The sequence below is a fragment of the Ceratotherium simum genome, chromosome 7, assembly GCF_057802395.1.
Source record: "Ceratotherium simum simum isolate JZ-2026a chromosome 7, ASM5780239v1, whole genome shotgun sequence".
NCBI classification, from domain to species: Eukaryota; Metazoa; Chordata; class Mammalia; order Perissodactyla; family Rhinocerotidae; genus Ceratotherium; species Ceratotherium simum.
This window is the reverse complement of record NC_141906.1, coordinates 43,822,973-43,836,701: the sequence shown is the minus strand read 5'-3', so window position 1 is coordinate 43,836,701 and position 13,729 is coordinate 43,822,973. Positions and strand designations below refer to the sequence as shown.

Genomic DNA, 13,729 nt, shown 5'->3' with positions numbered 1-13,729 from the left:
CAAATTAATCACACTTTTGGTAGATCCTAGCTTCTAAATAAATAAAAAATCCATCCATTTCTTTCCATTTCATCTATAAGAACCCTGTTAAAATCATTGTCATCTCTCACCTATCTGCTACAATAGAACTCTGATCTGGTCTTCTCATATCCACAATTGTCACCTATAATATTCCTGATACAGTAATGTTTTAAAAGCAAAACTGATCATATTGCATCCTTACTCAAAACCCTTCTATCTCTTCCCATATATCTTTATACAGAGTCCAAAATTCATAGTATGTTTGTCTTTAAGGCTCCAAAGGAGCTGACCTTGCCTACCTCTCCAGTTGCATTTTTCACCACTTTCTCCCTCACTCTGTGCTCCAGCAACACTGGCTTGGTTTCAGCAACTTAATTGGGCCAAGAACTCTCTTTCACGGCAGGGAATTTGCTCCTGCAATTTCCTCTGTCTGGACTTCCCCTCTGCTCCCAGTTCCCTTTGCCTGGCTATTCTCCTTCAGGTCTTGGCTTAAATGTTTCTCAATCAGAGAAGATTCTCTAGAACTCTAGACTAGAATAGGTTTGTTTATTTTATATCTTATAGCATTGTCTACTCTTCTGGATGGCACTTGCCACAAAAGCAATTAATTATTTAGTGTTATAGTTATTAATATAATCTCTGTCTTTCCACTTGACTCTAAGCTCCAGAAAGACAGAGATCATGTCTATCTTCGTCATTTATCTTCAACTTTGATCTAACATGGGGCCTAACATGAAGTATATTGCTTAATTAATATGTGTTGGATGAGTTTTTAATATTATGGGATAAATTGGGAAATTTATAGAACCACAAAACTATACAACCAGAAAATAACTTGACAATCATCTAGCCCAAATTGCTAATCTTATAAAGTAAGAATTTGAAGGTTAGAAAGGTTAAATAACTTGTCCAACATAAAAAAATAAAATTTAGTGGTAGATCCAGGATTCAGTGGAACCCAGGTCTTCCAACTCCAAATTCATTGCTCTGTCCAATGTATCAGACTGCCTTCCTAACATAGCATTTTCAGTTTCACAATCTGATTTTTCACAAATTGAGGAAAACAATACCACATCCTGTATTAATGAGCTTGAAGGAGGAAATGCAATTTGATAATCAACAGGAAGATGAGTGGCAGTTTTTCCTTCCATTGTGTTGAATATTGTGGCCCAGTTATATTATTCTGGTCTTCTCCACACGTATTGTTTATTTATATTCTGTTAGAGACCACATTAATGAGTACTACCACTCACATAATTATTACAAATAGAATTGGACTCTTTTCTTGTTTAAATTAAGTTTTTGTGTGTGGAAGAGATTATTCGAGGACTTATTTCTGTGTGACATCATGATATTTTGGAATACTGCACTGTAGTATGCAGTTTGCCACTGAAATTTTGGCTGTGGGACTATAAAAATAAAAGAAAGTTTTAAATACTCTTTTAACAAGTGCATCTCCAAACTTACCAAACAGTCTACTGTTGTTCTAAATTTGCTATTACAATAAATGATTAGAATCTTCTAGGACGAGTTAATAGGGAGTAAGGGCATTTCTCATGCAAATAGGACAGATATGATGAGTAGTCATTCAATTCAAATCTTGATGAGAAGGCACAGGGTTAGACACTAGGGAAACAACTATAATTAATAGGTAAAGGAGGCAGAATTATTGTTAATTTAAAAAACTATTTGAATCATACAACCATTCTTAATTTGTCATTGTCATTATGTGAATTATTTGACTAATTAATGAAAAAAATATGCATTGATTATCATGTTAAACAATAGGATAAATGTTAGGAATATAAAGATTAAGATGCAGTCTCTTACTTATTAATAACTTCAGATGTAATGAAAACATTTAAAATGTTAATATGGCTGTGTTTCTCCATATCAAAAATATTCCTCCATTATCAATCCTTTTTTTTTTTTTTTTGGTGAGGAAGATTAGCCCTGAGCTAACATCTGTTGCCAATCCTCCTATTTTTGCTGAGGAAGATTGGCCCTGGGCTAACATCCGTGCCCATCTTCATCTACTTTATATGTGGGACGCCTGCCATAGCATGGCTTGATGCGCAGTGCATAGGTCCACGCCTGGGATCTGAACATGCGAACCCTGGGCCGCCAAAGTGGAGTGTGTGAACTTAACCACTACGCCACCAGGCAGGCCCCTCAATCCATATTTTTATAATTCAGTGATAATTCTTAGGGTATAGACTAAGCTACTGTAACATAAAAACTCCAAAAATACAGTGGGTTTATCAAGGTGATTGATTTTTTCTGTCTCATATAGGAGTCCATCCAATCCTGGCTACCAGAGATTTTGATCCAGGAGATAATTCAGTGACCCAGTTTCTCCTATTATGCTGCTCGACTCTGCACTAGAGTGTAGTCCTCATTCTCCTGGTAAAAGACAGTTCATTGGCCCATCATTGTTCAGTCCTATGAAAAGGGAAAGGGAGAGGAAATGAAATGTAAGCAATTTTCTATTTTATGGATGTGAATAGAAGGTTTAACACATTACTTCTACTAATATCTAATTGTTCAGAACTTAGTCACCTCTATCCTACCTTAAAGGTAGGCTAGGAAATGTAGTCTCTTCTGGGCAGTTCTATGCTTAGATAAAACTCTGGTGATTCTATTATTAAGTGAACTAGGGGAGAATGAATATACATGGACAATTAGCAGTCTCTGTCACAGTTTTCCTTTCTAGCCACCTCTGTATCTATGCATCCTCATCTTTCCTCACCAATACACTCAAATCTTCCACAAGGGACACCTAAAATCCTATGCAGTAATCCTATCCTGTGAATCTGAAAATCTAGGATGTAGTCTTCTCAATCAGGTCAGGAAGTGGCTCCTTATGATCTGGTAACCCATCCATTAAACAAAAGTTATATGTCTTCCCCAACTCCAATATACAATGGTAGAGTAAGAAAAGAATGACTGAATTAAAAACACCCCAGTTGTGATATCCTGAGGACACAACGTCACCTATGGAATATTCCAGTCAAGAATACATACAATGGGATATTATTCAGCCATAAAATGGAATGAGATTCTGACATTATAGGACAACATAGATAAACCTGGAAGACATTATGCTAAATTAAACAAGCCGGATACAAAAGGACAAATATCGCATGATTCTATTTATATGAAGTACCTAGAATAGTCAAATTCATGGAGAAAGAAAGTAGAATGGTGGTTACCAGAGGCTGGTAAGAAGGGAGAATGGGGAGTTATTGCTTAATAGGTACAGAATTTCAGTTTGAGAAGATGAAAAAGTTCTAGAAATGGATGGTGATGATGGTTGTAGAACAATGTGAATATGCTTAATGCTACTGGACTGCACACTCAAAAATGGTTTTAAAATGGTAAATCTTACATTATGTATATTTTACCACAATATTTTTTTTTTAATTAAAAAGAGAAAGAAAGAAAAACACTCTTTCAGAAATGTAAAGAATGGAAAGCTCACAGTAGTTTTTGGACCATAGCAAACGTTAAATTCTCCTGGGCGGGAATTGTGAAAGCATTCTGCTGGTTGAATAAATCCTTGGTTAATATATTTGCCTAGCTCTGAAGTATCTCCCTTGTTCATTGTTCCCTGTGGCTTTGGTTTTGTGTGTTTGGGAGATTTTTCCCTGTTCACTATCCACATCAGAAGGGGCAAGAAAGAGTGTACTCTAGTTAGGTCAGCTTTAGGAGATTGAGCATTGTATTAGAGATTTAACAATCATAGGCTCTTGTATGCTAGACTTGTGATTTCTTTGGTAATAAAATTCCCTCAAAACCTTAGTAGACTTCTTGTCCATATGCTTCTTATCAGTTCCATGTGGAGTAGCCACACTCAAAGACCTCTTTTGGACCAATTTCCATATAGCCTACAAACTCTCATCTTTAATTAGTTGTCTTCCCTGCTTTGCTCATCTCTCTTTCCCTTAACTTAATATCAGCTACCTTGACGCCATCTGACACTGAAGTCTTGGGAAGTTGGTTAGGAAACCAAGAATCTTAAGCTGAGCTTTGCCCCTGGGCTGGCTCTGATGACAATGTTATATTGTGTTCTTTGGGGAATAGAAACAGTTGACTTTTCCAGCCCTCTAAGGTCCTGCATTAGTGGTATTTTAATCCATTAAATTGCATTTCACAGGCAGAGAGACTTTCCATTAGTAGAGCTGTATTCCCTTCCATCTCTACTTGCAAATGGGCCATTTTTTGTCTAACTTTATCTCACGTCTCTTGTAACACTTTGTTAAAAATCTCAAGTGGCAGCCAACATACACCAAAAATCTGACTTTTTTTTTAGCTTATTCCCCTAGAGCTACAAGCTTGGTAGTAAGATAGTCTGTTTCCAAGTTAGCATATATTTTCAAGCAGCATAACAAGGGACACCTCTTTCTAGCTTGAGTATGGTTCTCTCTACCTGCTACACAACTTACTAAACTAATGCCATGTATGTTGCTTTTTATGATGGTGGTATCCCACTTCTAGGAGCCAATTTCTATAGTAACAGAGTACAAGTTAAGCAGATGTAACCTAAAATATAGTACCTCAAATAAAGCAGAACTTTTGTTTCTCTCTCTCACAATGGTCAAGACGTGAGCCAACCATATAAGGGGGTAGCTATGATTCATTCTCAAGATTATTCATATTCTTAATATCTTATTTATTCATTATCACTCAAAGTATTGTCCTTACTTTCATGTTCGAATCATATTTCCAGCCTGTGGGAAAGAGGGAAAAAGAAAGTGGAGTGCAAGCAATTTCCTTTGTAATAGGGCTATACACACCACTTCTTCTCACATTGCATTTGTAGAAACATAGTCAATGCCTACTCTTTACTGCAAGAGAGGCTAGGATACGTAATCGCTAGCTAGGCAGCTGTGATCCAGCTGAAACTCAGGGTGATTTATTACTAAAATGAAGAAGAGGAGAATAGTGGAAGATTTGCAGACTCTGCCACTCCAAAGTAATCCCATTGATATGGAAACATTTGGGTAGCAAATAATTGCATCCCAGGGTAATAACTGAGCATGTGTAAATTTGAACCAAGGACTGTGAAAGATCAGAGAAGGAATAGCACTGCCTTAGGTAGTGAGTCTGATTCAAAAGAGACTCCAGATAAAGAATTGATGGAATTTGGAGAAAAAGGAAAGAGGAATTAAGGATGCAAAACTTCCCTCTTAATCAAGTTTCAATTGTAGAACACAAATCTGGAACTCTAAGATGTAAGACCATTCTGTTTGTTAACGTTTTGATCCCACACAATATTTGTCCAAGATATTGATTACTTCTAATCAACTAGGCTATACATAATTGCATATGTACGTACAGACATTTAAGTTGCCATGTTGATGTAAGTAAGAGTAAGTCAATATGTGAGAATGAGAATTTCACTTTGAAATTTCCAGTCTCAAATTCTTGGAGAATAGGAAAAAAGTTTGTCTGAACGTTAAATTCCATGGAAAATTGTTGAGGAGGTGGTAGATAAGACCAAAGTCAACTTTTTTTTCATGTTCCTGAACTTGTTTTCTATCTATTCTAATCTAAAACCTTTACTACACTCTGTGCGATTAGAATAAGATTTGGCGAGTGCTGATTTTTCATTTTGAAAATAATCTAAACTGTTATTGCATGCTAGACTTTCATTCATTCATTCACTTACTCATTCATCTATTCATTAAATATATTTTGAGCATGTACTATATGCCAGGCTTTAGGTACTTAAGAAAAATTTCCTGTCCTCAAAGTGCTCACAGTCTAGTGGAGAAACAACCCAGAAAATGCATCAACACATACAGCCTGATAACTGAGAGAGGGCTGCACACAGTGCACATGGGCTCCCAAAGATGTTCCTGATCCAGCTGGGAAGAATCCATGTGGGCCTCTAAGAGAAAAGAATACTTGTCTTGAGTATCACTAGATAGGGTGTGCCACGAAGCAAGAATAGCATGCACACATGGATGAAGACGTGAGAAAACAGGATATATTGGGGAAGAGAAATAGTTAAAGAAGTACTGAGCACCAAGTCAGTGTAGGAAATGAAATATCAGTGTGTAAATATTATTGGAAGAGAAGTTGAGAAATCTATTCTTCTCCTGGCTTTCATTTCTTTACCTCAAAGTAATTACTGAGCACCTACTCATGTTCCAAGCCCTGTACTTGGCTCTGGGCAAATAAGAATGAGCAAAAACAGACATAGGCTTACCTTTGGGGAGTTTACATTTTATGACAGAGATAGACATTAAGCAAATAAGTTCACAAATAAATATATAAGTACAAACTGTCAGGCTGTGCAAAGATCCTGTGGTATGAGGGGAGTTGGTGAACTCAAAGCACTGAGAAAAGGACTTCAGCTTCCTCTCTAATAAATTAGGTGGAAGTTATGATGCTCTCCAAAGCCTTTTCCTATTCTGACGTTTTTATGACTCTAAAACTCATATCATTCAACATGAATTCTAATAGTTTTGGCTTAAGATTTTGTGATATGTTCACAAAGTGAAGTGAGACCAGGGAAGAAGTCCAATCTTAGTTCCTCAATATTTCAAAGCTGTTTGAGGATGCGACCATAAACATGGAAGCAGGTGTTAAGAATATTTTTTGGCCCCATGGGACACTTCTATTTAAAATTTTAAGAACAATAAAACAACACAAACATCCAGGAATTATTGTGTTAATAGCTGTATTCAGGAAATGTCATACAATAAAAAGGACAAATAATATCATAAAGAGTAAACAAGACAGTCTTTTGAGAATGTTCACTGTCTTGGAAGTACAAAGATCCACTGGTAAATCCCTACGCACCTCAGACGATTTGAGGGAGGGGCCCATTGCATCTGCATTTGGAGTCGAAAGGATTACAGCTCAGAGCACATGGAAGTCCTGGTTCAGAAACGGCTACATAGTGTAGATGAAGGAGCAGGGGTATTGGCTTCTGGGAATCTACTACTTAAGGCCTTGGTGTCTGTGATATTCTGATGTATAATAAGAAATATATATTTGGTCTTCGCCCATTTCTGGCACAGAGCTCCTAAAACCCTTGGAATTTCCAGGGATGAGAGATGAAGGTGTATTTTGTTATATTAATGAGTGACTTTTGGAAAGCACCTAGGGATGGGGACTGGTTGCCAGTAGAGCCAACCACGTGATTAAAGGGTTGGCACTTTCAGTCCCCCCACCCCCCACCCCCAACCTCTGAGGAAGTGAGAGAGTCTGGAGGTTGAATCAGTCACCAACGACCAATGATTTAATCAATCATGTGTATGCAATGAAGCCTCCATAAAAACCCAAAAGGAGAGGGTTCAGAGAATTTCTGGATTGGTGAACACATGGAGGTGCTGGGAGAGTGGTGCGCCTGGAGAGGGCGTGGAAGCTCAGCACCCTTTCCCTATACCTTGCCCTATGGATCTCTTCCATCTGGCTGTTCCTGAGTTATATCCTTTCATGGTAAACTGGTAATCTCATAAGCAAAATGTTTCTCTGAGTTCTGTCAACCACTCTAGCAAATTAACTGAACCCAAGGAGACGGTCCTGGGAACCTCTGATTTATAACCAGTTGATCAGAAGCACAAGTTAACAACCTGGGCTTGTGGCTGGCATCTGAAGTGGGGGAGGGGAGCATTGTAGGACTGAACCCTTAACCGGTGGAATCTGATGCTATCTCCACGTAGTTAGTGTCAGAATTGAGTTGAACTGTAGGACACTTAACTGGTGTTTGGAGCATTGCTTATTGGTGTGGGGAAAGCCCTCACCTCCTAAGTCCCCGCACACACTGGAATTGCATCCAGGAACCTAAAAGAGCGGCCTTGGGCAAGTTGGTTACCGCCCATGTGCCTCAATTTCCTCATGTATAAAATTAGGATGAAGATAAGAATGGCCCTATCCACCTCATAGAAGGGATTTGAGGATCAAATAATGAAAAATAATCAGAGGAAATAGAGAGAGACAGAGAGAGAGAGAGGGAGAGGGAGAAAATGTAATTCGTTCCTATGGATGCTGAAGCTATTCGGTATGTCTTACAACTTTTTTGTGTGTGTGCAAATGAATTTTTCTTTAATGAATATAGCAGTGTATGGCATTTTTGTTTGTTTGTTTATTTTTCATTTTAAAAATTGTCCTTCCTTGCAGCAAAATATGGGTAGTCTGTGTTGATTTCCATTTATTTTTTCTTTTTGAAATTTTATTGGTGTATGGAATCCAGAAGTTTGGAAAAGTGTTCTATGTAGGGCAATTCCAAACAAAATTCATTATTATTCAGTTTCATTCAACAAACTTTTACTGAGCATCATTAGTCTGGCATTCTTGAATTACCTTCACATTTGTAAGCTTTATTTTCCAGCAAAGTATCTGATCCTTGGGGGCATAAGAACCTCTTGAGCTTCTTCACTATTTCTCAAGGAGCTGAACTAGCTGTGGTGAGCGCACGGTAGACATTCCAAAATGACTGCATCAGATAATGGTCTACACTTGTTTTTGTACAGAAATGACCGTGAGTCACTGTCTGGAACTTGTCCTCAGAATTGTGAATGTTAAGCCTTTGGGCCATTTCTCCTCGGTCTCCTGGGGGGCTCTTCTTCCTTGCCAAGGGTCTCAGGAACACAGTGTAGACTCCTTTTTCTTTAATGTCACTGTCAGTTACTCAGACCTCTAGTATTCTCTGCCCACTCCACCAGTTATGCTGTGTACTGGGACAGAGTCTTCCTACTTTCCTCTTTTCTGTTCGTAAGAAAAACACATGGGCTCATTTCATTTTGAATTTATTACTAATCACTCACAATAATGAGGCTATGGGATGACAAAAATGGCAAACTCAATCAAGTTACGAAGTTTAAGAAATCTTATTGAGTTCTGTCAGGCATGGTTCCTGACTTCATGAAAGAAATGCTAACTAGGAGTCCCAACTTTCATTTCTTAAGGTGAATTTCCTCAAAAATCCTATGAAGGAAATAAAATTAACATTAATTAAGTTAATTTAGGTGCTATAGTAGGCTGAATAATGACCACCCAAATACATCAGGTCCTCATCCCAGGAACCTGTAAATATTACATTATAAGGAAAAAGGGGCTTTGCAGATGTGATTAAATTAAGGATCTTGCCATGGGAGATTATTTTGGATTATTGGAGGGGGATGCCTAAATATAATCAGAAGTGTCCTTAGAAGAGAGAGGCAGAGGGTGACTTGACATACACACAGATAAGAGAAGGCAAGGTAACTGTGGAGGCAGAGATTGGAGTGAGGCAGCCACAAGTCAAGGTAGGCCCGCAGCCACTGGGATGGGGAAGGGGCTGGGAGCAGATTCTCCCTTAGAATCTCAGGAGGGAGTGTGGTTCTGTCAACACCTTAATTTTGACCCAATGATCTGATTTCAGACTTCTGGCTTCCAGAACTGTGAGAGAATAAATTTCTGTTGTTCTAAGCCACGAAATTTGTGATAATTTGTTACTGCAGCCTCAGGAAGCTAATCTAGGTGCCCACTTGTCTCAACTGCATATCCTATGATCTATGGCATAGGTGACACCTATATCAAGGGGTCCTTGCCCTATTTGTCCTTTTCTGTTAGTTAATTATCAAGCTGAGTAGAAACTTTTCTTACATCACTGGAAAGTTACACTTGAGAAACTGGACTTTGAGAGAGGCACAGAAAGGGATAATATACTTAACTAGTATTTATTCATTTAGTAAATATTCTGTAAGTTCTTGTTATGTATCAATCTTTGTCCTAAGTCCTGGAGTAAAAACTGAATCAGACAGGATCCTTCTCGAGGAGGTTATTTGATGAGGGGAATTAGACACACACACATACAATTAAATTAATATGTGGCAAATGCGGTAATGATCATGTGCATGGAGTTTTATGAACACATCGAAGAGCACATAGACTACAGGATGAGTCCCTGTGAGCACGGTGAGAGAGTTTGGAAAAGCTTCATGGCGAAGGTGTGCCTCTGAGCTGACACATAAAGGAGCAGAGTAATAAAGCAGGCCAAAGGGTAAACTATGATCAAATTTTCCCCATGAATTTCATATTTTGAAGGACACTGTCTTCCAAAAAAGAAAGCTTCTGTGTTTACTAAGTAATAAATAATAGATCAAGAACATCTCTAACTGCCAAGCAGAGGTCATAATCAGCATAGGATGGTCACTACCATCTTAACATTATTTCAGCCAAGAGCAAAGGTATTTATCATTTGATTTTTTCCTGTGAAGTCTTTTCTGGTAAAAGAGTGCTTTTTTTTCATTATGATTTTTGGAATACCACTATAGCTACAGAAATCTTTCCACATTACTTTCAAGGACAACCTTTCTTATAGTGGGAAAGACAGTAACTACTTGCACTAAACAATCTGGCCTAGAGAAAATTATATTGAAAAGAACCTCATTAATGAGAGTTCCTGCATAACATGGCACTAGCTCTATCCCCTGGGGCTAGCTTGCAGTATTGTTTCATTGTAAGATAACATAAACAGTCAGATCCTGGGCCCCTTTTACAGAGCTCCTACAAAATAATAGTGATAAATATAATAATCAACATTTGTATAGCTTGTATAGTGTTCTATCATCTTACAAAAGGTTTTACAAAAGTATCTGATTATGGAGTGTTTGAACCGTAAGCAGATCCTGTTTTGCCATCTCAGGTAAGTTTCTTTTCTGGTCCTTTCTTTTTTTCATCTTTATTGTGATGTTCTTATTCTTCCAGTTCACATAATATTTTTCCATCTTTATTAAGATATAATTGACATATAACGCTGTGTAAGTTTAAAGTGTACACGTAGATTTGATACGCTTATATATTGTGAAATGATTACCATCCTAGCTTTAGATAACACCTGCATCACCTCACGTGGTTACCGTTTCTTTTTTGTGATGAGAACATCTAAGATCTACTCTCTTAGCAACTTTCAGGTACATAATACAATATCGTTAACTATAATCACCATGCTGTACATTAGATCTCCAGCACACATTCATTTTATAACTGGAAGTCTGTACTCTTTAACCGACATCTGTCCATTTCCCCCATCACCTCAGGCAAGGTTCTTAATCTCTTTTAGCTACAGTTTCCTCATCTCTAAAGTAGGGGCACTGACATCCACATGGAGAGCTACTATGAGAATTAAGCGAGATTTTGTGTGTGAAGTACCAGGGACAGTGGCTGACACATAGTAGGTACATAGTAAGAGCTGAATCCATTATTTTTGCCTTTTTTTTCCTGGAAGTAGCTGAAATTTTAAAAAATTGTTTTAATTCTATTATTCTGCAATTGCTTCACTCCTCTCAACTCATGATAAGAACCAACCCATTTTGCCAGGCCCTCTCCGCCTCCCCTCTGTTGAGATTATACCTCTAGGAGTACCAGTGTGTCCCAGAAGGTGACATGTCTTCAGTGATGACACTCCTTGGGTTCGCCGTGTGCTCTTTTTCTGGTCCTTTAGGTGTCACAGGGTTAATAAGAACAGAGTGTTATTTATAAACAATATGCTCCCTAACCCCAGAAAGATTTGAGGCAGTTTTCAGGATTTGATCATGCATGAAACAGGAAAGTCATATATCAAAGAGAGATGACAGACCATTAGAGAACTTTGTCAAATGTAACTGGGATTTGATATGGATTTATTCAATTTTGAACTGAAGGTTGCAGTTATTGATCAGTTCATGAAATTAACTGAGATAAATACATTGCATGTAGTAAGGGAAGTAAGATTTTATGAAATTTTAGTTTTAATTATCTATTACGGTATGTGTTGCCAAATATATTTTGTTAAAAAAAAAGAGCTTGAAAGCCATGAGATTAGGTTACTAGTGGTTTTCTTTTTCTGCCACTTGTTAGCTGTTAAAGTTGGGAAAGTTCCTGAATAACAAACCTTTATCGAACGCTTATTTTGCTTTGGACATTCTTCTATATGAATGATTTTTGTCTCTTCAATACTGATATGGCGCAGTGTAGGATAGGTAGCCTGTGTCAATTCCACAATTTTCTCACCCTTCACCAGGCCTTTAGTACAAGTTTGAGAGGATTCCTATTACTAAACAAACTCTGACACAAGGTAGTAAAACGCACATTTTAAATAAAGTGAATCTGAGCTTCCCCAAAGCCCCTTAGAATTACGTCAGTCAGTTTTAACCATTAACCCCCTGGGCTCTTTTTGTTCAGAAGTTTCTTAAAAGCTGTGCATCAATGTGGGTTGGAGTAGGGATGGGGGACACAGAAGGAAGGGACAGAGGGAGGCTCTAGGTAAGGGTTGTGAGGGGGGCGTTTGTTTGAGGGTGGGATGAGTTGCTGAGGATGGGCGGGAGACCGGGGGCGCTAGTACACGAAAGGCTATTTCCGGCTCCAATTTCGTTACCAAGGATCCTTGAGTTGAACTTTTTTTGGGAAAAAGGACCAGTCCAAAGGAACTAGGTGTGTGTGGACGAGGGGGCGGTGAAGGTCCCCACTTTATGCTAAGTATCACTCTCCACATCTTTGTCGGTTTTCGCAGCTGGGCCGGCCGGGCGGAGGCTGCGGGGCCGCCTCCTCGTTCCCAGCCCAGGACATCCTGAACAGCGGCAGCCACAACAGGCTCGCCCCAGACAAAGGGGCCGGCGCGGCGGGCCGACTCGCAGCCCGGGCGGCGGGTTCGGGGAGCGCGCTCTCGCAGCGCGGGGTCGGGGCGGCCGCGTGGACCCGGCGCGGGCCGGAGACGCCGTGCCCGGGAGACCCGGCTCCGGGGCGCAGACCCCGCCCGGGCTGGCTCGGCGCCGGCCTCCGGGCTGCCACTCAGTCTTTGACCCTCCGTCCCCTCCCGGCCCCCCCGCAGGCTCACAACTGTAACCGCTGCCCCGGCCGCCGCCGCTCCTTCTCGGGCGGCCGGCGGAGAGCGCAGCGCGGCGGGGCCGGCGGCATGGCTGTGTCCTGGAGGAGCTGGCTGGCCAACGAAGGGGTTAAACACCTCTGCCTGGTAGGATGGCGGGCGACGCTCTCCCTGCGTTTTGTCTCTCGTGCAGCGATTTTGATTCATTCTCTGTGCGTGCGCGGGTGGGAAGCTGGAAGTGAAAGTTTTGCCTCTTATTCGAACATTCTCAACTAACAAGACTTTCCGCTGTTAATTCCTAGAGATAATAACGATCCCCCTTTCCTCCAAATGCATGAGAACTTTCCTACACACGGATGGGAGAGCGATGTGGAGGAAGGGAGAACAGATCACTTTTAGTGAACACAGCTTTTTCTTAACCCTTGTAACGTCTCCCCCCTTTGCTCTTTTCCCGGACTGCTTCTGTTTGATCTCGTATTTTAACAACATAGAACGCTTGGGACGTGGGGATGTCACTGATTTCTTAGTCTCCTTTTGTACTGCAGGGGATAGCTGCAGGTTATTTAGGAGACCTGTTTGCAACCCAAATGCTTAATCTCAGGTGCAGGGGCTGAGTGAGGTCAGATTTGTTTTCCTCTGAGTGGTTTTCAGCTTCCCGGTTAATTGAGAATGCTTTCTGCCATTGCTAATTGAGGTTCCATTGAAAGTATTGTGTCCAAGGAAGGTACTTGAGGTTTCCATTCATCAGGTAACGTTTATTTGTTTATTTTTAATTTTTGTGTTTCTCTCTCCCTTTGTATCATTTAGCTTATCTGGCTCTCCCTGAATGTCCTGCTTTTCTGGAAAACCTTCCTGCTGTATAACCAAGGGCCAGAGTATTACTACCTCCACCAGATGCTGGGGGTAAGT

At 39.9% G+C, this 13,729-nt stretch overlaps 1 protein-coding gene across 4 annotated transcripts in view; it reads left to right on the top strand.

Moving 5' to 3' along the window:
• Window positions 1-12,380: 12,380 nt before the first annotated feature.
• NOX4 (NADPH oxidase 4) overlaps window positions 12,381-13,729 on the top strand; it is a 140,710-nt gene continuing 139,361 nt past the window's right edge. For 2 of the 4 annotated variants that reach the window (XM_087433568.1, XM_087433567.1), the window contains exons 1-2: window positions 12,381-12,429; window positions 13,628-13,723. Coding sequence is in view for 2 of the 4 variants with exons in the window: in XM_087433567.1 (XP_087289693.1) it covers window positions 13,715-13,723 (9 nt within the window). In the remaining 2 variants the exon portion in view is untranslated. Of the gene's footprint in view, window positions 12,430-12,765; window positions 12,968-13,627; window positions 13,724-13,729 lie in introns of those variants that run through there. The other 2 variants (XM_004434098.3, XM_087433569.1) reach the window with 2 other exon arrangements.